General features: G+C 38.9%; 1 protein-coding gene across 6 annotated transcripts in view; it reads right to left on the bottom strand.

The window, feature by feature from the left end:
• The window catches only part of LOC133406105 (carboxyl-terminal PDZ ligand of neuronal nitric oxide synthase protein-like), a 137,089-nt gene that overhangs the window by 26,438 nt on the left and 85,890 nt on the right, over positions 1 to 24,761 (bottom strand). For all 6 annotated transcript variants that reach the window (XR_009769026.1, XM_061683410.1, XM_061683412.1 and 3 more), the window contains one exon: positions 20,107 to 20,283. Coding sequence is in view for 5 of the 6 variants with exons in the window: in XM_061683410.1 (XP_061539394.1) it covers positions 20,107 to 20,283 (177 nt within the window). In the remaining variant the exon portion in view is untranslated. The remainder of the gene's footprint in view (positions 1 to 20,106; positions 20,284 to 24,761) is intronic.

A 24,761-nucleotide genomic window follows, 5' to 3' on the forward strand; every position in this document is an offset into this window, starting at 1 on the left:
CATGATTGTCAGGAATTGGCTGAACAAACTGCTAAATGTAGAGGTGATTTGAAAGATCAACCATTAAGTGACGGACAGGTTCTATATGTAGATGGCTCTTCGAAAAAAGATGAACTAGGGAAGATAAAAACAGGATACGCGGTGGTAACTGATACTATTGTGCTAAAAGCTGAGTCACTACCGTCACACTACTCTGCCCAAGCTGCTGAATTAGTAGCATTAACCGAGGCATGCAAACTAATGATAAATAAAGATGTTATAATCTATACTGATAGCCAATATGCGTATTCCACATTTCATGTGTTTGCGCAATATTGGGGTAACAGAGGAATGATTACGTCAACAGGGAAGCCAGTAACACATGCTGAATTACTTAAACAATTATTACAGACAGTGCAACATCCACGAAAAGTGGCAATTTGTAAATGTGTTGCACATACATCTGGCACTGACAAGGTTTCTAAAGGAAACGCATTTGCTGACAAAGCCGCGAAAGAAGCACCCTATAAACCATTTTTAGGTTTAAAAAAACAAATTGAACAACAAACCTTAGATGACCAAACACTAAAAGATATGCAACAACAAAGTCCACAACAAGAACGCAATTATTGGGAAAAACAAGGTGCAAAACTACAAAATGCAATTTACATTAGCACAGAAGGGAAACAAATACTTCCAAAGAACCTATTTAAATGGGCTGCAATATTGAGCCATGGTGTGTCACATGTCTCAACTGGAGGGATGGTGGCACAGATACATCGACACTTTACAACCTATGGTTTCAATTTATATTCAAATAATTATTGTAGAGAATGCATGATCTGTGCACGACATAATCCGCAAGGGCAATTGCAACCAACTAGAGGTAAATTCCCAGTGCCTACATACCCTTTCCAACGCATTCACATGGATTACATAGAATTAAGTCAAAGTGAAGGAAAGAAGTACTGTTTGGTTATCATAGATGCATTTTCTAAATGGATCGAATTATTCCCAACAAAATCACCTGATGCTCTGACGGTGGCAAAAGCACTATGTAAAGACATCATTCCAAGATATGGCATACCAGAAACCATTTACAGCGATAATGGGACTCATTTTGTAAATTAAATAATCAATAAAATAGGAACCATGTTCCACATCAATTTGAAAAACCATTGTGCTTACCACCCTCAGAGTGTAGGTCTCGTGGAAAGAATGAATGGCACAATAAAAAATAGACTGAAAAAATTTATGGAAGAGACAGGAAGGTCATGAACACAGTGTCTTGACCTCGTTAAAATGTACATCAACATTACAAGCACCACAGGTTTAACACCTTACGAAACATTGTTTGGAGGACCTTATAGACTTCCGTTGTTTAAACAAAAATGGGAACTTGATGATGAAACAAACTTAGCTGATTACATGAGAAAGTTGTTAGAGAAACAAAATGATTTAAAAGAATCTGCTGAAAGTAAACATGTTTCCCAGCAGGAAACCAAGTTGGTTGGACCGGGAGACTGGGTCCTAATTCGAAGCATCAAAAAGAAGCACTGGCATTCACCAAAGTGGGAAGGACCATATCAAGTGTTATTGACAACGCCCTAAAAATAGCAGAAAGAAATACGTGGGTTCATTTAACACACTGTAAAAGAGTCATTTCAGCTGAGTACTCAAATAGGGAAGGTGAGCAAAAGTCTGATAACGAAGCGGGAGCAGATGTGTAGATTCTGAAAACGCTTGCTGGTCAGTGAAGAAAAAAGACACCAACCCGTTTAGTGAGAACTCAGCAGAATGGCACACCCACGTTGGTTACGAGATTCGATAAGTTGTTACGTAGCAACTTTGGCTACTATGGTGTTGGTTTTGTTTTTGTGGTACATGGGACGTCCCACCCTAAATGATACAACCCATTTTTTAGATAGAAAATCACCTACCAACTGGACCAATATGACAAACCCAATAATAAAAAAATTTGAATCATTAACTCGTATCAAAAGGAGTACAGCTGATGATCAGAACTGTGGGCATGGCCTCCAAATGCGGCAAAACGGTTTAATATTTTGTGCCCCCCAAATTCAAACTGCTTTAATCATAATTCCATATGCGGCTCTCACCAATGATGCTCAAGAGAATAGGCAGAATTGGGGATTTGGATATGACTGGTATGCATCTATAGGCTTTGGATGGGAACACCTCATTGGTGAAACAGGTTATGATTGGTCCAGTTGGTCACAAAAAACAGCAAAAGAACATAGAAAGAAGTTTAACATAAGCAAAACGGCCCATAGTTTAATATTGAAAAACAAATCAAGTCACCCAGTGTGTTTGATGGTGAGTTTGTGGGCATATTCTGGCGGAAAAGATCCCCACTTCCAAGTAGCATTGTGTTATGCGAACCGTGTTAAACCAGAAATGCCATTGAAAACTTCAAAGAAAGGTGGACAAATTTTAATGGTTAACAACATAACTACTGATGATTGGTTCCTTGTTGTCACAGGAGTTTCAGGACAAAATAACAATTGGTTACTATTGGTGGAACAACCAGCAAATGTAGCGAGAAAAGATTGTGTGGTTTGCATGGGTCCCAGGCCTTTGTTGCGCATAGTTCCGGCACAATTATCACAAGATTGTATTATTCCATTAATGAACGCTACTGTACCAACTGAGAGGTGTAAATCATGGGATCCTATATATCCCGTAACAGAAGCAGATAAACACAAACCGATGTTTTCTACTTTAGTAGCAGCGAATAATTTCACTTGTATAAACATGATTAGTAAAGGGGAAAAAAATGAGGACCACTGAACGACACACAGTGTAAAGTAACCTTAAAAGTCGGACCAAATTTTATGCCAGTATCACGGAGCGACAGCTGGTGGTGGTGCGGAGATGATAGACTGTTTGATAGATTACCTAAAGATATATCTGGATTGTGCGCTATTATCACTTTGATATTGCATGTGTCAGTATACCCTATCCCTGTTCAAGATTTAATGGAAAGGGCACCAATGTTTTTGTCCAAACTAGAACATAGACAAAAAAGAGATTTGTCCTGGCAGGGGCAAAATAATCAAACGTACATCGACGCCATAGGTGTTCCTCGTGGGGTTCCAAATCAATACAAATTGGCTGACCAAGTTGCAGGAGGAGTTGAGTCTTTCATATGCTGGTGGTCTACGATTAATAAGAATGTTGATAGGATAAACTATATCCACTTCAATGTACAGAGATTAGGAAATTGGACTCAGAGTGGGTTGGAAGCTGTGCATGAGCAGCTCAAGGCTACCTCTTTAATGACGTTCCAGAACCGCATAGCTGTCGACATGCTCCTCGCAATAGAGGGAGGTGTTTGCGGTATGTTTGGAGAACAATGTTGTACATACATTTCAAACAATACTGCTTCGGATGGCAGCTTGACCAGAGCCATCGATGGTCTACGGACCCTCAATCACAAGATGAAGAACCACTCTGGGGTAGACACCTCCTTGTGGGACAGCTGGATGGACGTTTTTGGTAAATACAAAACCCTAATTTCACCAATATTGATATCAATTGCTGTTTTTGCAGCCATTCTGACATTTTGTGGATGTTGTTGTATCCCATGCATTCGGGCATTAATTAGTAAATTAATCACCACAGCCATAACCCCCATTGAGAACCGTATGGAGCTGATGTATCCATTACTGTTTGATGATAATGATAATGATGACGATGATGATTTTGCTTTAACTGATTTGTTTCCTGATCCAGATGATTACAATGTTTAAACTACAACATTCATGTATGACAAGTTTACTCTGAGTGTAAATGTATTTGTTTCATAAAAATGATTCTACAGTTAAAAATTGAAATGAAGTGACTGTAAGATGATGTGAGAATTTGTGCAAATACATGATAAACAGGAGGGAAATTTTAAATATATTTTAGAAGTTATCATTTATTTGCTTAGCTTGCATTAGTATTATGGACGATTTTTAGAAAGGAAGATGTCTCGCCTTCAAGAAGATGACTCAGCATCATACGATGGAAGGGCGCCTTGACCAAGGACGTGATCGGATGTGGTCGGGGACGTGACAGATGTTGGTCCAATGTTTTGTGTTGTGTCTTGCTGCTTAGAACATTATGTCTTGTAAAACCCTCCTATTTTCAAATGTTTTGTGTTGTGTCTTATTGCTTAGAACGTTATGTCTTGTAAAACCCTCCTATTTTCCAATAAATGCAGGAGCGACGGGAGAGATTGTTTAGAGCGTGTTGAGAGGCTGTAAACTGAACAATCTCCCATACATCCTCCTCATGAGAAAGAGAAACCAGCGTCTTCATTACTTTTGTGCATTTTTATTGGTGTTGGGTGAGATAAATCCAACACTTACACACCCTGTTCTACATTTAGTAAACCTAGTGACAAAGGACAACGAAACAGCACACTGAACCAGAGAGCTCCCACTCATGCAGCTGCTGTGGATGGCGTAATCATACAAAATGCTGACGCAATCCCATGCAACAATAAGAAAGCAAGAACATGTAAACCTTCAAGCAAAATGCTATTAATTCCATAGTGACACTTTATTCCATTCATTTGAGACTCCAGACATAGCATCCTAATTGCAGAACATACTGTACTGTCTTTAAAGTGTATTTTTGGGACTGACTTTTATAGAGACCAAAGTTGTACATTTCTCAAGTTTGCATTAGTGCATATAGTACAATCTCATAACAAAATCTATTTAACTTGAAACCTAAGGGAATGGACGGATTGGCTTCAATCCGCATCTGATCCAGACCTCTTAGGGTAACTCAAACTACACAGAGCAGCAGGTGAGGCAGAAATTCAGACACAGGTAAATACTGTATTTGTTCAGTGGTATCTGAAACTACATGGACCATGAGCATCTGTATGGGATGTAAAGTAATAGCATTTAGTATTCTACCAAGTTAATGGGACAGGTTGAGGGAATGCATCTTCCGTTACAGCGTGACTGTCTTAAATGCATGCAAAAAAGCCAGTGTTTTAGGTTGCTGCACTATCATATCACAATGCTCAGGAAATTAGGTCTTTAGGTCTAAGGCTGAACCTATCTGTGGTTGTCATATGAATAAAAAACATTAAAAATCTACATTACTAGTGAACAATGAGTTAAATATTACTAAACCCATATCAGAATTTCAGTACAGTTTCATACTTCAAATCATCAGTAAATGTATAAACACTTGGTGTTTTTGTAATCATAATTACACTGCTAAATGATAAACCGAACAATCACTCAGATTTACATAAGACACTTATACTGTACATAAAAGAATGTGCATTAATAAACTAGACCTGGTGGCTTTCTTCACAATAGTAAATCCTAATGTCCTCATTAAATAACTGCTTCATTTCACAATGTTTTATTATCAGTAACAACTGCACAATTTGACAAGGGATATGAACTAGCATCACTGCTTCTGACTTTTAAATGAGGGGAAAAAAATGGGAGTAATGTCCCATTTCAGTGGTAGAATTTACTGTGGCAAATGCAGCATTTGCTATATACTGGTCAATTTGCCATTAACAACTACACACCATGCAATACACACTTCAACTGACAAATGAAGGAACAGTATGTGACAATGTGAATACGTAACAGACCAAAAATGGAATTATAAATGAAAAATACAGTAACAATTATTGATGTATTGACATTTATACTATATAATATACCGGTAGTAAAAATAATACCTTTCTATCCGAAAGGTTAAAGGTAGTCCTACTAATAAATATGAGGTATGATTACTTTGGACACTCACTAATGGTTATTTTTTTGCATGTATCTGCGACATTAATATGTTTAAAAAAAAAAAAAAAAAAAAAAAATTGTGATTATGCAATTTTGCTGAAGGTTTTAAACTCTGCGTACTCGGACCAGCTTTGGAATCTCTATTGAAAGTGACTAGACTTTCTATTGAAGTTGGCTTGCTTCTGTCACCCTGATGGAGCAGATGGGAACAACTTGCCACACACAGTCAAAACGTTCTCTCTTCCCTGAATTTCATTTAGATATAGTTTCTTACATGCACCGCTTTAAAAATTAGTCAAGAGCCAGGCCTCAACGTCTGTGATCCTACTCTGATGCACCTGATGAGTAAAAGTTGAATAACATTGTAAAAATGTAGAAATGATTGCTAAAAATTGTCTTAAATTTGATTGGATGCTACGGATGATGCCATGATAGAGCAAATGACATTGTGTAAATTCTACACATTTGTTTGAGAATCAAGAACAAAAATCTTTTTTTTTTTTTTTTAAATCTTTACATCTAGATCTAAAACGGTGGCTCCTTGAGAGCCAAACACTCGCTAGGTCATACAATTTGGAATTTACCCAAGGTTTTCAGAAGAAATACGCCACACAGAACATTTAAATTTGAACTGTCATGATGCCAATAATGTGAGCATTAAATACTTAACTCTGCTTTTAGTATTTGTGGCTTTAGGGGAGGGTCGTTAGTTGCCCCGTCACGGCTGTACGCGCTAATGATACATTTTCACTGTCACAATCCGGTAATAACATGAGGTACAATTTATAGTAGCATGTCAGTTGGGGTTGCAAATGTGCTTAACCAATACAGTACACGGGTGACGATATTCACTGCCGGTTGCTCATTAGTCACCAGATTGGTCATTAATGAGTTCTCGCATTAAGATTTTAGGATACACAGGTCGAAATAACAAAATAAAAAAAACATGCAAACTATAGCTTACCCTCTAACTGCTTTATTTCTGGAAGGATCTGTAATTTTGCTGCATTTTTGCAGATCCATGTGAATAGGGTTGTATGTTTCAAAATCTGATCACACTGAAGGCTAGCAAGTGTCCCAGAAAGGATTGTGTTCGACTTAATTCTACATCCTCAATTTGTATTTTGTTTTCCCATTGCTAGACAATCTGCTTGGTCTTCGCCAAAATAATTGAAAAGGATATCATATTGTGTTACGTAATCTCTGTCCTTCATACCTCCATCTCAGTCTAACAACATCTGCTGGGCAGGTTCACCACATCTAATTAGCTAAAATTGTTTAGTTTCCTGTTGTTGGTAGAATAAAAGGAGGAAGTGGAAGCTGCACTAAAAAAGTGAAAAAAAATATTTTACTGAGGGTTTTCTAAATCCCAAAGACACCCTTCCAATACAACCTTGGCTTAGTATTAACGCCACTGATATAAAATTACCTTAGGTTGGACTCAACCGCAGACATTAGTACCAATTTATCTGTTTGGTGTTGAGACATTTCAATCCTGCCCAAAGTACTGATCAGACCAAATGATCATCACTGGAACATTCATAGCTTGTATCTTGTGTGACAAAAATTCATAATTACCTCCGGAGGAAAACATTGTTTACAGTTTAGCTATAATTGAGTCTTGTTTCAAAGGCTTCAGTGAATTCTAGTATTATTGCCTTCCAATCATCGCCTGTCTACAGGCCAACCAGACCACAATGCAGCCATATCACATCATCTACTCTAATTAAAGGGAACATAACCTCTGATGCTTAATCTCAGTTAGGAATACTGGTCTGAAAAACTAAAACACCATTACAGTAATGTTCCTATGCTCTTTGATTTCATGTCAGTTCCAGATCTCTTGCAAGCAAAAGTTCATTATCTATCTGTTAAACAAAATATTGTATTCAGAGCAAACCAGAAAACCTCAACACCAAGAAATTCCAGACAGCAACAACCATTACATCCATCCGTTTTCTATACTGTTTATCCTCATTCATACATACACTGATTGGAATAGAACCCATGCTGCCTGCACCAAAGTCAGGTCATTGTACCACTACACAATCAGTGAAACAAATACAACATAACAGAATGAGTTACAAAATTCACGGTTCGGTTCGTATCTCAGTTTTGTGGTCACGGTTTTCGGTTCGATACACATTGACTCTTGGGAAAATCAATTATTCTTGTATACATTGCTTTTAAATATACTGCAAAACAATAATTTCTCACTGTACAGTAATATGGGTGCTTGAGTATTTTGATTGAAAAATGTCGGAGACCTTTTATTAAGAAACCTGGTAACGCCCTTAAATTGTAAAAAAAAAAAAAAAAAAAAAAAATGTAATGCTGGGAGGGCTGGAGCCTATCCCAGGTATCTTCGGGCGAGAGGTGGAGTACACCCTGAACTGGACACCAGCCAGGGCACATATAAACAAACAACCATTAGCACTCACATACACACCTATGGGCCATTTAGAGTCTTCAATCAACCTACCATGCATGTTTTTGGGATGTGGGAGGAAACCGGGGTACCCGGAGAAAACTCACGCAGGAACGGGGAGAACATACAAATGCCACACAGGCGTGGCCGGGATTTGCACCAGAGTCCTCAGAACTGTGAGGCGGATGTGCTAGCCAATCGTCCGCCGTGCCGCCACGATGCAACCAAATTAAATCCATCCTTCCATTTTCTGAGCCGCTTCTCCTCACTAGGGTCGCGAGCGTGCTGGAGCCTATCCCAGCTATCACCGGGCAGGAGGCGGGGTACACCCTGAACTGGTTGCCAGCCAATCACAGGGCACATACAAACAATCAACCATTCGCACTCACATTCACACCTACGGGCAATTTAGAGTCTCCAATTTATGCATGTTTTTGGGATGTGGGAGGAAACCGGAGTGCCCGGAGAAAACCCACGCAGGCACGGGGAGAACATGCAAACTCCACACAGAGATTGAACCGCGCTCCTCAAAACTGTAAGGCTGACGCTCTAACCAGTCGGCCACCGTGCCGTCCCAAATTAAATATCGTGTGTTAAACAAACAAACCAAAATCTAAAAAATGTCAGAAACTCAAGTTAGTGCGGTCACAAAATAAACATTTACTTAAATGGTCAAATAATCAATTTAAAAGAGTGGAATATTGTAGTAAAACTAGAGCACTTAATTCCAATTCTAATAGGTAGCATCACATTCAGTCCCAAATACAAAACAAATGAAGTCCATTTCAGTGTAGTGAGGAATATAGAACAACTAGTCTAGTATTGAAACAAACAAAAGCAACCTCAGTTTCAAGCAAAAGCTCAATTTATAGATATTACAAGTCGCTGTTGCATTGTTGTCGCTTTGCAAATAAAGATATTTTCAAACTGCAGACATTATCCCTGTCCCAAGACATCAGCTTCACGTTTACGCTGTTTTGGGGGTCATCAATTACTCTCAGATCTTCGCTATTTGCGACAGGGCTCGCTCCCTATCCCCCACTATTGCTGCGAACACTCTGTACTGGGGATGGGAATCGAAAGCAAGAATCGGTGAGAACAGTTCAAAAGTTAACCACTCCTTGGAATCGTTTTCTGAATTGTCAAGAGATTCTCTTATCTAATAATGACATCACTGCAAACATTAAACAGCAACATGTAGACCAACTGACATTTGTCAAAAGCTTGACCTGCAAGTAGTATTAATAGGCGACATCACTCTAACCATTCTGAGTAAGGGTGCCATATTGACACCAAAAGCAGCAGTAAACAGTAAACACACGACGGAAAACTAGAGATTGACCGATTGTCGGCACCGATATTTGGAAGTTTTACATATATCAACATCGGTATGTTTTTATTTTTATTTATTTATTTATTTTTTAATTATTATTTTTTTAAATCTGACGTACCACTATCAAGAAATTAATTTACAACTGGGTTATTTCGGCTCAGATGTAGCTACGCTTCTCTGTCTCTCCTGCCATTTCTGTCCTCAACATTGTTCTACCCACGGCGCCATTTGATTGGTTAAGCAGCCACAGCACGAGTAAGGGGCAGAGCCCCTCTGAACCGGAAGCTCTCTTCACAAAAACACGCTGGAGAGAAAAAAGGTTTCTCGTGTGGAGAAGCTCCGGAGAGCAAAACTCATGTGTCGAAGGTAAAGGCAGAAAACCCTCCCAAAAATTGTAATAAACATCCCAGTGCTCTCCATCTCACAACAACTACTAACGTTACGTTACAGTGAGCAGCAGAGTAACGTAAGAGCGGCGTAAACATTAGCGGCAGCTCTGCTAGCTCGGAGTATCTCCCGACATGACTGAGAATTACTTGAAAGAAGGCTTTCCAGGTGTTACATTAAAATTCACCGTGCCAGAACCTGCGACCGGAAGTCTACCTTTGCCTCTTAGGGGGGCAGTGTGGTGCGATGCATGCATGGAGCTACAGGTTTACTGTAAGCTAAAAAACAAAACAAAAAAGTAGAAGAAAAGTTACAATGTGTGTAATTGCTTTTGTTGTGCACTTAGTTCGAAAGTAAACTCCAAATGAGGTGTCAGGAAAAAGCTTGAAGCATGCTCAAGGAGGGCACAAGACCATACAGTATGTCACAAACTTGCTGCAAGACACACATGGTGTGTTCAGGGTGCGTTTACGAGGCAGAAATTTGCATACAAAACCCGCACTGCGGCATATTGTTTTTCTTCAATTATAACATCCATCCATCCATTTTCAACACCGCTTATCCTGGTTAGGGTCGCTGGAGCCTATCCCAGCTGACTTCGGGAGAAAGGCGGACTACACCCTGAACTGGTCGCCAGTCAATCACAGGACACATTCACACTCAAACTTACACCGTCACCGAATGGGAACTGAGCCCACGCTGCCCGCACCAAAGTCAGGCGAGTGTACCACTACACCATCAGTGACTCAATTATAACATGTTTATGATTGTGAGAAGCATGAATACCCAGCCAGTGTTTTTTTAAAAAATATTATTCATTTAATAATTTTTTTAATGTATTTAAAGTCCGCTTGACATTTTCTTCTCCCCCAAACTAAAAAATTTGAAAATCGATAAAGGATAGAATAGGTAAAGCAGTATGAAAAATGGAATCGTAAAAATCTTATCAATTTCCATCCGTACTCTGTACGTACACACACACACACACACACACACACACACACACACACACACACACACACACACACAAATTATTTAATTTTACTTAGTTCACACTCTGCCTAATTGGAGTTAATACAGATTTTCATCTCATTTTACATCCAGTCAAAGATGTATGGACAGAGAGACAAAAGGCATGAAGATAAGCCCACAGCTGCACTATGAATCATTTGCTAATTTTGCTATTCCCACCCAGAACACAACATGATTGGGATTACGTATCAAATAAATTCTTAGCTCATTATAGTCTCTTGCGCTGCATTTTGTTATGATCAAAGCCATACACCCAGAAGCAAATGTAGAGAATAACTTTACTGAGGTTCTTTCTGGTTCAAAAGCTCGACGTGTTTATGCCAAATGCAAGGCCGAAAATGAAAAGCCACCCTCAAGAAGAATATTTTAACAGCACAGTTGTTGGTAGAATCACGATATGAATCAACAGTTCACCCAATGTCCCGAAGAAAAAATAGCTCCAAGGAATGAGAGTATAATCATGTGGAGGGCAGCAGCCAAAAAATGCAATCAGTAGCACATAAACATTAAATTGATTATAACAGACTATTCAGCTACAAGACACCAGCCTTGTAAAACAAAGGTGTTGATCCTTTTGTCTTGCAATGATAAAAACAACTGAAAAACAGTAGATATGTAATATTTCAGTCGTATTGTTGGAGTAAATGTTTTTTTTCCCCAATTCTTAAATATTTTTTTGATTCGCATAGTTCAAACTGTGTATGATTATTAGTTCTTAAGTCAAAGGATATATTTTTGTTTAGGGGTTACCTTTTTTATGTACATGCCTTTGGGCATTGCTTTGATGGGTTGTCTACTGTGACCAACTCCAGACTAATTGTTTTTACACTGTGATGAACGTTTTGTGCTCCAGAAGTAAAGTTAAGCTTTTCAACCCTACAGAAACAGTACATTCATGTTTTCCACAATCCAATCAAGACACACACTTGTTTTTTAATTGCATTTAACATCCCATTTCCTATGTAACAGGTGACCCTTACTAACCAACAATGCACAGTGCATGCAGAATGTACAAACTTTGCTTCCTTTTAATTTGTTTATTTGCTAACACTGACTATATAGTATAAACACTTTGTCTGGCAAAGATTTCCACCCAGTTCCTTGACATAGTTTGCAATGGTGTGCAGACTTACTGAGGTCCTATTAGAAATACCTTGGTCAAAGCGCAGGGGAATTGATTGTGGGTTGAAGTTTGTATTCAAGAAGCACAGCAAAAGGTGTGTCATTTGTGACTGATACATAGCAAAACCTTACAACCAGAAATCCGTCTCTATACTATTTTCAGATAATTTACAATTTATTGTATATTGAAGATAATTGTTCAAGAAACCTCAATGTGCCATTATAATTATTATTTATTTATTTAAAAAATATATATTACTTTTTTTTTTTTTTACCATGAAACTAATTTTAATTTCACCCAGAAGACTGGACTGTGTGTGTGCATGTGCTAGAGAGTTACTAAGTTACCAATGGATGCTGAAGAACACAAAACTGTTTAGACCCTTGTTTTTGTTTAAAACCATATGCTGTTGTGACTTGTGAATGTGCACCACATCATTACACAAAGGCACATAAGTATCATAAATACTGAGGGGCTTACTGCAGGACTCAAACAAATAAGCATTGTAAGTTTATTAATAGCAAAAACAAAGATGAATGGATCAAAAAGCATGACACAGTCATTTAACAGCCACATGTAGGCGTAATTTTAAGTGCTGTCATAATGGAAAAATGTGTTCACCATTGTTTTTTGAACAGGAATTTGTGGTCTAAGCCCAAGCACATTCATTCATAATGTCTTTTTTAACCTGTTCAACTTTGCATGTGTATGTTGTAAACTTTTACAAAAAAATAAGTTGTACCGGCATTACCAGATAACTAGCAACCCTTTATTGCTCAGTGACTTTTTCTCAATGTCTTTATGTCTCAAAAGTGTTCTCTGTCAATTGACTGTCTGTTGTCGTACTAGAGCGGCTCCAACTACCGGAGACAAATTCATTGTGTGTTTTTTGGACATACTTGGCAAATAAAGATGATTCTGATTTCCCACAGAACAAGATCAGTGTGCAAATGAGGAAGTATATGCAGCAGACATTCTATCTCTGGCTGAAGAGTTCCGGCAACACTTTTGGGATTTTGCAGCTATTGAGAAGGAGATCACGCTTTTTTCCTCACCTTTCTCCGTGGAACCTGATGATGCTCCTGACCAGTTGCAGCTGGAGCTTATTGAACTGCAGTGTGACGCCGAGAGCCGCAGTCAACACCAGCAGCTCTCTCTCACCAACCTTTACCGACAGTTGGATGAAGGAAGGTTCCATGAGATTCGAACATTTGCTAAGAAAATGCAGAGCTAGTTTGGATCGACGTATTTGTGTGAGAAGACATTCTCGATTATGAACTTTAACAAGAGCTGCGTGCGAGACTAACTGACTCTCACCTGCGTGACATCTTGCGCATCAATACCACTGCCATTGAGCCAGACCTGGCCTTTGTGCTGCAATCCAGATCTCAGTATCACCCTTCACATTAATGCAGGCAAGTAGTCTGTCATTTACAATGACTAATATAAAAATCTCAGTGAATTAATTTTGTTTTATTAGGATCAAAACCACTTCTGAATAAGATGACTTATTTCCCTGTTTTTGAACTTTAAAAGTTCAGTGAAGATTTATTTTCAACGATATGCCATGTTTCAAATGAACCCTGCACTGGGTTACATATTTCCCCGTTATTGAATTCAAATTTCAGAGAACATTTAATTGCCAGTGGTAGTATTTCATGTTTGAAATGTAATTTGCACTGGTGAATACTGTTACTTATTTCCCTGTTTTTGAACTTTAAAAGTTCAGTGAACATTGAATTGTCAATGATATGTCATGTTTCAAATGAACCAAAAGACATGTTTAAGAATCTTGAAATTTAAATTAAAAAAGTCAAATATGAAAGGCAGACTGGTTTGCTAAAATTTGTTTAGATTTATTGGTGTAATGTAAAAAAGAATGTCAGGCTAAATGGTCGGCCCCCCACATTTTCACCTCACCAAATCTGGCTCTCTTTACAAAAGGATTGGAGACCCCTGTTGTAAAGTGCTTTGTAACTGCATGTTTTAAAAAGGGCTATATAAATAAAACTTACTTACTTACCTACTTAACATTAAAATATTTTGAACATAATTTTCTGTGACAACACCTAGTACCACAAAGAGCAAGTACATTTTAAATTTGACTTGAACAGTGGTTACATTTGTGGGACTGACTATTTTGTGTCAACAAAGAATATTTGTTCTTTCTTACTGATCAAATTCGGTTTGCAAATTATGCATTAATTGATTGCTAGTTTTCCCAAAACTAAATTTGGTTTGACCAAATGCCCATCCCTAGCTTAGCATACCTTCTGTATTTATTAACTGGACAATATGTAGGCAGATACTGTACGTCTTGACAGGATGAAGGTAATCATGTGTATGGTACAAGAGCCCACAGAAGGCGCTTGATTCTAGCTTGTTAGCTGGCTAAAGAAGTGGCTATTGCAAGGAAGCCCATTAAACCCAGCAAGCCACAGTGGCCACACTGCTATAGCATTATTCAGTGGGGGAAAACACCCCACACAACATGACAAAAGGTATAGAAAAGATGTGGACATTCTGCACTTTCTGAGGAAGACTGTCCCAATTCTGTGATTGTAAACCTACAAGTTTCCGGAAACATATCCGAATTGTTTCCAAAACCTTTGCATAAAGATAGTGAATGCTTTGGCACAGCATATCTGGGGCAAATATTGATAACTCAAAACAAAACAACAAAACTGTGAACACAGGAGACAAGATAAATTAATTAAATAATGCTTCCATAAGAATGGATAGTTTATTACTGTATATAACCAGGGGCCATACAAAGCCATATACACAAACGAACACATTTGGCTCTGATGTGAAAGCCAGTGTGCTGGCACTAAGAGTTAAGATTAAGGGATGAAAAAGACGAACAAACAATGTTTCTCAAGGTCCAAGTGAGCACTACTTTGCATAAATTAAAAAGGAATTATGAGCAGTCCGGATTAAGGAAGTATGACAAGAAGAGAGCAACTCAGTAGTTTCACATTATGATGTAGAAAACATACATGTTGGTAAAGTCAAAACCAGAAGTATACATACTCTATTAAAAAAAAGACACACTTGCTTTATTTTATCACTGTCTGACATGAAATCAGACGAAAGCTTTCCCTGTTTTGGTCAATTTGGATTACCAAATTATTTCTATTTGCTAAATGCCAGAATATTGAGAGAAGGATTTTTTTTGTTTGGACATTTTTTTCATTACTTTCTTCAAATCCAAAATTTACATACATTTCATTAGGATTTGGTGCCATTGCCTTTAAACTGTATGATTTGGGGCAAACATTTGAATATCCTTCAACAAGCTTCACACAAAACTTTCCAGGAACTTTGGTCCATTCCCCCTGACAGAACTGGTGTAACTGAGTAAAGTTTGGACACCACCTCTCTCTCTCATGCCTTTTCAGGTCTGTCCATCGTTTTTTTAATTGGATTGAGATCACTCCAAAACACTGACTTTGCTATTAACCACTTTGTAACCAATTTGGCAGTATGCTTTTGGTCAATGTCCATTTTGAAGACCCATTTGCGACCAAGCTTTAACTTACTCCTGGCTGATTCCTTGATATATTGCTTCAGTATATCCACATAATGTTCTTTCCTCATAATCCCATCTTTTTTGTGAAGAGCACCAGTCCTTCCAGTAGTAAAACAACCCCACAACATGATGCTGCTACCCTCATACTGTATTTACCAGTTGGGATGGTATTCTCAGGCTTGCAAGCTTCCCACTTTTTCCTCCAAACTTAACGATGCTCATTATGGCCAAACAGTTACATTTAAATTAAAGTTAAGTTAAATTCCTGGCAGATTTTGTATCGATAAAGGAGTCTGCTACCGATACAGTGGTATCGCTTGCCTTTATGAATGGATATCTGGTCGCATCGGTTTATCATTCCCAACCCTAACTCTTACCAAGTCCAGCCAGCATCTTCACAAGGTCGTTTGCTTTTCTTGTGTCTCTAACTCAAATGTTGTCAATAAACCTGTCAGAAGCTTCCATAGACATGACATCATCATCTGGGTTTTCCCCAAATTGTTTAAAGGCAAAGTAATCTTACTGTATATAAACATCTGACTTGGACAAAAGTAATAAAAAAATTGCCTAAAAAAATCCTTCTCTCATTATTCTAGCATTTAGCAAATTGAAATAATTTTGGAAATTCTATTTGACCGTAAAACAGGAAAGGTTTATTCTAATTTCATGTCAGACAATGAGAAAAAAAGTGTACGTGTTTATATATATATATATATATATATATATATATATATATATATATATATATATATATATATATATATATATATATATATATATATATATATATTAGAAATGGCCAATATTTAGGTAGTTACTGAAGTTATTATTATTATTATTCAGGAGATATTTTCAGATAGGTCACAATGAAAGCAATTTTGCTTTTTTTTTGCTTCAATTTTGCTTTTCGCGTGAGTTTCACAGCCATAGTTTATAATGGTAAGAGCAGACAACCTTATACAGTATTACATAAACTGACTGGCTGCTATGGGCCTGATTAACTAAAGGTTTATGCATGCAAAAATGGGCGCAAACGTGATTGCATACGCAAACATGTGGAAGCTGATCTACTAACCATGCGCGACCAGTATTGTGTCCACCGCACAGGCAATATTACCATGCAGCTCATTTTGCGTTTTCTTTGAAGCACATAAAAAGAGATGAACTTAGCATGTGTAATTTTTTTGTTACGAAACCTGAAACGAATTGCAATGGCTCATTTTGTATATTCAAATACAGCGTCTGAAAGGCAAGTCCCAACCTGTACGCACAGCAGTGCCAGCACAGCGCAAATGAGAGGTGATCGGGTGGACTTATACGCTTCTGTAAAAAATTTTTGAAATGCAAAAAACTAAAATTATCGTTACGTATTGTCTATTCAGCAATGTAATCTGGAGCATCTGAATGAGTTAAGGGCTACTTGCAGTCAGTCACAAGAAGGAGTGCCATATCACCAAGACAAAAGTCCTTTCAACCCTGCATTTCCTTGGATCTGTGTCATTTGCTTTCAGCGCAATGTGATAGCTGGTACTGGCCTATCCCAGAGTAGTTTTCAGGTGTGCTGTCCCGAGTTGTAATGTTCCACAGGATGGGCAGATACAGTATATCCAATTCAGATGCACTTACGGAGAGTTCAAATCAAACAAAACAAGACTTTTATGCAGTTGCTGTCTTCAATAAAAGTATTGGAGCAATAGATTGCTTTTCTGTAACTAGTTAATGTGTGTGTATGCCTCTTCCACTAACACTTCCAGTTCTATTCCTTCAAACGTCATTTTGCAGTGCTCCCTCAAGTGCTCCACCTAAAGTGCAAAACCTAAAAAATAAGGTGGTCTTCAACTATTTTTATACCTGTTGCTCACAGGGTGCATAATCTGTTAGAGTGAACGAACACAAAATTTAGTGCCCACTATTTGGGAGCTTAGTAAATCAGGCTCCATGTGTGTTGACCAAGTATCTATAATATTTGTCCATGAGTTAGCTTGCAAGCTTTAGTGAGAGAGAAAAATATACGCAGAGATTAAAGAAGAACTTCTGACAGAAGGATACACAGCATTTCACTGGATATTCGGCACTTAATAAATGTTCTTATGAATTACGTCAGTGGATGCACCTGTGTCATTGTTCAATGGTCAGATATGAATAATTAAGATTGATTCTCACATGCTCAACACAGGAAGTTAATTCATGAATTCAATTTTTTTCAAGTAGTAATTTAAGTAATTTGAAAGACAAGAGTAAAAGAGGCATACTGTGATTTAATGCCAATATGTACAGGGTAAAAGTTATCGGTAGTTTAAGCTCCCAAAGAAATGGATGTTCAATTCTCCTTAAGCAATTGCAACAAAATTATGTCTGCATATTATCATACTGTAGTTGGACAGGACTTACTGACACCCTATATTACAATAAGGAAACAATATTCAAGTGCATTGGTTTGTGTGGCAGAGATTAGTCCATGACATGTCTTATCTACAATGTACAACCCCAATTTCAATGAAGTTGGGACTTTGTGTTAAACAATACAATGATTTGCAAATCATGTTCGACCTATATTTAATTGAATACACTACAAAGACAAGATATTTAATGTTCAAACTGATAAACTATTGTTTTTAGCAAATAATCATTAACTTAGAATTTTATGGCTGCAACACGTTCCAAAAAAGCTGGGACAGGGTCATGTTTACCACTGTGTTATATCACCTTTTCTTTTTACAACATTCAATAAACGTTTGTGAACTGAGGACACTAATTGTTGAAGCTTGTAGGTGGAATTCTTTCCCATTCTTGCTCGATGTACAGCTTCAGCTGTTCAACAGTCCGGGGTCTCCGTTGTTGTATTTTAAGGTTCATAATGCGCCACACATTTTCAATGGGAGACAGGTCTGGACTGCAGGCAGTCCACTTTTTTACTACGAAGCCATGCTGTTGTAACACGTGCAGAATGTGGTTTGACATTGTTTTGCTGAAATAAGCAGGAGTGTCCATGAAAAAGATGTTGCTTGGATGGCAGCATATGTTTCTCCAAAACCTATGTAACGTTCAGCATTAATGGTGCCTTCACAGATGTGTAAGTTACCCATGCCATTGGCACTAACACAGCCCCATACCATAACAGATGCTGGCTTTTGAACTTTGCGTCCATAACAGTCCAGATGGTTCTTTTCCTCTTTGGCCCAGAGGACACGACGTTCACAATTTCCAAAAACAATTTGAAATGTGGACTCGTCGGACCACAGAACACTTTTCCACTTTGTATCAGTCCATCAATAGATGAGCTTGGGGCCAAAGAACCCTGCGGCTTTTCTGGGTGTTGTTGATAAATGGCTTTTTATTTGCATAGTAGAGTTTCAAGTTGCACTTACAGATGTAGCGCCGAACTGTATTTACTGGCATTGGTTTTCTGAAGTGATCCTGAGCCTATGTGGTGATATCCTTTACACATTGATGTCGGTTATTGATGCTGTGCCGCCTGAGGGATCGAAGGTCACAGGAATTTAATGTTGGTTTTCGGCCTTGCCGCTTACATGCAGTGATTTCTCCAGATTCCCGGAACCTTTTGATGATATTATGGACCGTAGATGATGAAATTCCTAAATTCCTTGCAATTGTACATTGAGGGACATTGTCCTTAAACTGTTCGACTATTTTCTCACGCACTTGTTCACAAAGAGGTGAACCTCGCCCCATTTTTGCTTATGAATGACTCAGAAATTCACGGAAGCTCCTTTTATACCCAATCATGGCACCCACCTGTTCCCAATTAGCCTGTTCACCTGTGGAATGTTCCAAACAGGTGTTTGATGAGCAGTCTCAGTCTTTTTTGCCACCTGTCCCAGCTTTTTTGGAACATGTTGCAGCCATAAAATTCTAAGTTAATGATTATTTGCTAAAAACAATCAAGTTGACCAGTTTGAACATTAAATATCTTGTCTTTTTAGTCTATTCAATTAAATATAGGTTGAAAATGATTTGCAAATCATTGTATTCTGTTTTTATTTGTTTAACGTCCCAACTTAATTGGAATTGGGGTTGTTGTTGAAATTACTGAAATAAAAATCATCTCTAGCTGTCGCCGTCTCTGAAGTCAGCTCTAGCAGGAGAGCAGTTTAGCGTGTTACACCGCTATTTCATCTCCCAGACAGTCGGGAGTTACCTGTTTGTTAAAAACATTTAGCAGCTTCAGGGTCTCTGCCTCTGTTCCCCAACCAAAGAATTCCATCACCTCCTCTTCTTCCTCTCCTTCATCCTCCCTCCCATCACTGTCATCTGTGTTTGACTCGTACTCTGAGACAATGCCTGACTCTCGAAAACTAGTAAAGTCTCGGCAGCTCAGAGAGTCAGCATTGCAAGACGATAACTGTGCTATGACTTCAGGCATCTCCGTCACCTCAGGCTTGTTGTTTTTAAGAGGAGGGAGAGGTAAGGAGAGGAGAGGTGGTGGAGGCCCGGGGGGTCCTGGGAGAAAACGAAAACACTCCAGTTTTAGAACATGTTGGTCCCTACCTAGTGGGCTTCCCAGACTCCCGTTGGAAGATGCAAATGCATTAATGGCCCTGTCAGTGGTGCAAAGCTGGGGTAGGTTCAGGGCAGACACTTCCGGTTTAGGCGTAATCGGGTCACAGATTACTGGGGGCACTGTGGATCGGAAGGTGATCTCCAACAAACTGTCCTGGGATCCCACTGACAAGCAAAGAAGAGAGAAAGATGTGATAAAATTGCAAGACCCAGTAAAGTATTTTTTTTTACTAAATACATTAATTAGGTTTGAAGATAAGTGTTGAAAACATGTCCAAAGACAGAGAACAATATAGTACTGAATTATTGAGGTAAAGCACTTAACAGTTTTTGACCATCTTAGCTAAAAATTAGCCCCGAAAGAAGACTGGGGCGTCTACTTTCTAGCATGAGTCCCCTCCCTCACTCTATTAACACCAAGCGCACTAATTCCGTGCAGTGGCCATCTGGCAGACTTGCCACTTCTGTAATCATAATAACTTGGCCCAGTTCTATTACTACAGTGTGCAGTTAGCCATCAAACTATACCTATAACTCGAAAAAATCCATCTTCCCTGAAGTGTAATAATGTTTTTTTTTTTGGTGGCGGGGGGGTGAGTGTGTGGGGAGAGAGCGGGAGAGAGCGAGAGAGTGAGAGAGAGACAGAGAGAGAGAGAGCATTTATATCGGCACAAGTGTGCAAACGTCAGTGTGTGTGTGACTTTTGGCATGATTACACTGCATAAACAAGTTAATATCATTACATTCTCTGCAATTGTGTTTTAATTACTATATTGTACAATATACTGATACTTTTATTTTTTAAAAACATGTTTAAAAAAATGGTGGTGTTTTTTGAGGGACTGGAAGGGATTAATTGCATTTCCATTAATTTTAATGAGGAAATAGAGTATGTTTTGCGATACGAGTATTTTAAGATAAACTCATGGCAATGAAACAAATTAAACTCGTATCCCAAGGCACCACTGTATTTGACTGACATTTCGAGGGGCAGGGTATTCAGAGTATTCAGCGACATCACCACAGTGTCTCGAAGCTGAAAGAATGTCTCAATTCTTAACCATTTTGAAGCATGATTTCATATATTTTGCGATTTCCTTTTTTTTTTTTGTCTTTCAAATTTGTCCGGCTTGTTAACACTACTCTTTTCTGTGGTGTGTCAAATTTACAAGATGTTTTTATCACTTTACTTAGCCTTTCAGGTAAGTTGTCTCTGCTTTTGATGGACAATTAATACACATTTACATGAACTTCCAAAAACGTCAGTCAGTCATTTATTGCTAAATACTAAGGCAGGAGTGTCAAACTCATTTTTGTTGAAGGCCATATTGTTGGTATCATTTCCATCTGAGGGCCATTATAACTGTGAAACCATATGACTGTTTCATTGCCTCATCATAGTATTACATACTGTATACACAACAAAGTGATGGATAACCAGTTTTGAAATTGGAAGTCAACAATAACAGTTTGTCCAACTATTGTTCAAGTAACTGTAATAAGGGGCTTGGTTACAAAAACAATTGCTTGAAATTATGTAAGCCCCTACCTACCCTTGAGGACCTGCACGCTGCAAGAACTAAGACAAGAGCATGGAAAATCCTTTTGGACCCTCCACATCCTGGTCAACACTTATTCCAGCTCCTTCCCTCCGGTAGGAGCTGGAAGAAAAAATCTCCTTCCCTTACTTTGCATCGAACAATGCAAAGTAAAGCTAGCACACATTCCAACAGCTTCTTCCCTTGTAGTGAGTACGCCCTGACGGAACAAGGTGCCAACAGCAACCCCCACAAATGAATGATAAACTCTGCATTCCTCCCTGCTGCCCCGCTGAGCCAGACGGTCACACAAAGTCTGGTTGAAGTCCCCCGGACCTTAAACTATTTCACAGCTCCCCTAGAAATCTGGGTTTCCCTTCAACCAAGACCCTTTGTTGTGCAGAACTGAGATGCCAAGCAAAATGATGGGAGAACCGCTTCCCAAATGTGACAAGGAACTCAAGTTCAATGGACCAATTTTTGTTTTCTCTTCAAAAGTGGACAAGCGGTCTGGGACAATTGCTGGAACACGGGTGACACCCGCTGGCAGTGAAGAGTTACTGCAAGCCGAGAACTGTGCCCAGTTTTCATCAAATTTAAATGGCTGTTTTGATATTTTACGAACATTGCATTACTGCTCCCAGTGCAGATTATGACACCAATGTCACCAATGATTGTTTCCCCACAGATCTGCTGGTTAAATCTGTTTGTCAACTGACCAGGAGAAGCTCATCCATGCTGTTATCTGAAGTAGAGTTGACTATTATAATGGTCTTCTGACTGGACTCCCCCAAAAGAGCATTAAACGGCTGCACCGCATTCAGAATGCTGCAGCTCGGGTTCTGACCAGAACAAAGAGGTCAGAGTATATTACTCCAATTCTAAAGTCTTTACTCTGGCTCCCATTCAGCTTTTTAATATATTTTGAAGTTCTGCTACTGGTCTATAAATCACTAAATGGTTTAGGTCCTGAATACATGAAAGAAATGCTAATGGAACATAAATCCAGTAGGGCTTTGAGATCTACAGACTCAGGTCAAATTGTGCAGTAGAGTCCAAAGCCATCATGGTGAAGCAGCATTTAGCTATTATGCTGTACACAAGTGGAATAAGTTGCTAACAGTAGTAAAGTCAGCCCCAAGTGTGAATGTTTTTAAGTCCAGGTTAAAAACTTTTTTCCTCATGCTTTATAGAGCATTTCCACTTTTAAATATTTCTTGCATTGTACCCTGTTTTAATTGTACTTTTATGTTTATCTTTGTTTTAAATGTTTTAAGCTGTTTTTCCCCCCTTTGTTTTTAAATGCTTTTAAATCATATAAAGGACATTGAGTTACCTTGTGTATGAAATGCACTATATAAATGAATTTGCTTTGCTTTGCTATAATAGCGAATCTGCTCTTTGCACATAATGCACAGTGCATTGATTTGTTTTTGACTGACTATGATAATGCCATTTATTCATTACTATAACATTAATTACTAATGCTGTTTTATGCTGGGCAAAACGGAAACACCACTTTTTTTCACAATGATGAAAACATAATTTAGTCACACTAGTTCACATTACAATGTAACATCTGTTGCCAGTAGTGATTTGAATTTTCCATTTCGTCCATCTTGCAGGAATTCAACACCCGCGAGTCGAACGTCTTTTAGGATTGTGAAGGAGAAAGGTAATTTATTTTTTTTATTAATTTTTTTTTACCCTTGCAAAACACGTCATCAATAAAAAAGTATTCTCTAGTATTCGTATGTATTTTGTTTTTTTAAACTTACAGGTTATGCATCCAGCAGACTCCCATTGCAGTACGCAGTGCAGACAAAAAAAAGTAATTGAAAGCTTTTTTTTCTCCATGTTCCACAACAGCAATTTCAACAATGTATTTTTATAGTAATAGTTATATTTCTAAACTGCACAGGTTCTGCTTTGAGCAGAAGTAGTGACTGGTTTCAAAGAGAATGACAACCACACAAGATCCCATTCAATGGCAACTGTCATATACTGCCCTGCAGTTCCATTATTGGAGCCGGGAGGGCGCTTTGCGTCCTCTCTCTCTCTCTCTCTCCCCCCTCCCCTTTCTGTTTTCAGCACCTGGCTCCAATCAGCCTCATCACCACCGGTATATAAGCCTCTATATATACCTATATATAGCTCTCAGCTATACATCCCTCTGGTAAACCGCCACCCACATCCATGGCCGTTGACCTCTCCGGAGTCCCTGAAGAATATCATGATCTTTCTCCGGTGTTTCGCAAAGACCTGGCCATTTCTCTACGCCCCCACCGCCTGTATGACTGTGCAATGTGCTGCCGGGGGCCCCTCTTCCCTCCAGCCGTCTCTACAGCCTTTCCCGACCTGAGAAATGGACAATGGAGGATTATATCCATGACTCTCTGGCTTCCAGACTCATTTGACCTTCCTCTTCTCCAGTTGGGGCCGGCTTCTTTTTTGTTGAAAAGAAAGACACCACTCTCCGGCCATGTATTGACTACCGTGGTCTCAATGATATCACCGTGAAGAATAAACCTCCGCTTCCCCTCATTGACCCCTCCTTTGAACCCCTCTGTGACGCCCAGGTATTCACCAAATTGGATCTACGAAACGCCTACCACCTCATCCATATCCGAGAAGGGGACGAATGGAAGACCGCCTTCAATACCCCTCTCGGACACTTCGAGTATCTGGTCATGCCATTCGGTTGAACCAACGGTTGAACCAACGCCCCTGTAGTTTTCCAAACATTTATTACTGACGTCCTCCGTGACATGCTCAACCGGTTCGTGTTTGTATACCTCGATGACATCCTCATTTTTTCCCGCTCCCCCGAAGAACACCGCATCCATGTCCGCCAAGTCATTCAGTGTCTCCGTCTGTATGTTAAACCTGAAAAGTGCGAATTCCCCCTCTCCTCCGTACGCTTCTTGGGCTACATCATCTCCAGAGATTCCAGGCAGTGTGGAAAGACATCCATGCGGTGTTGACCCGGTCAACCGCTCCCAGACGCCCAAATACAAATACAACCAATCTGTCTGGCTTTCTTCTCACGACCTCCCGCTTGAAACTGAATCCCGTAAACTCACTCCCCGTTTCATTGGTCCTTCC

Source organism: Phycodurus eques, chromosome 8 (assembly GCF_024500275.1).
Source record: "Phycodurus eques isolate BA_2022a chromosome 8, UOR_Pequ_1.1, whole genome shotgun sequence".
In the NCBI taxonomy this organism is placed as follows: domain Eukaryota; kingdom Metazoa; phylum Chordata; class Actinopteri; order Syngnathiformes; family Syngnathidae; genus Phycodurus; species Phycodurus eques.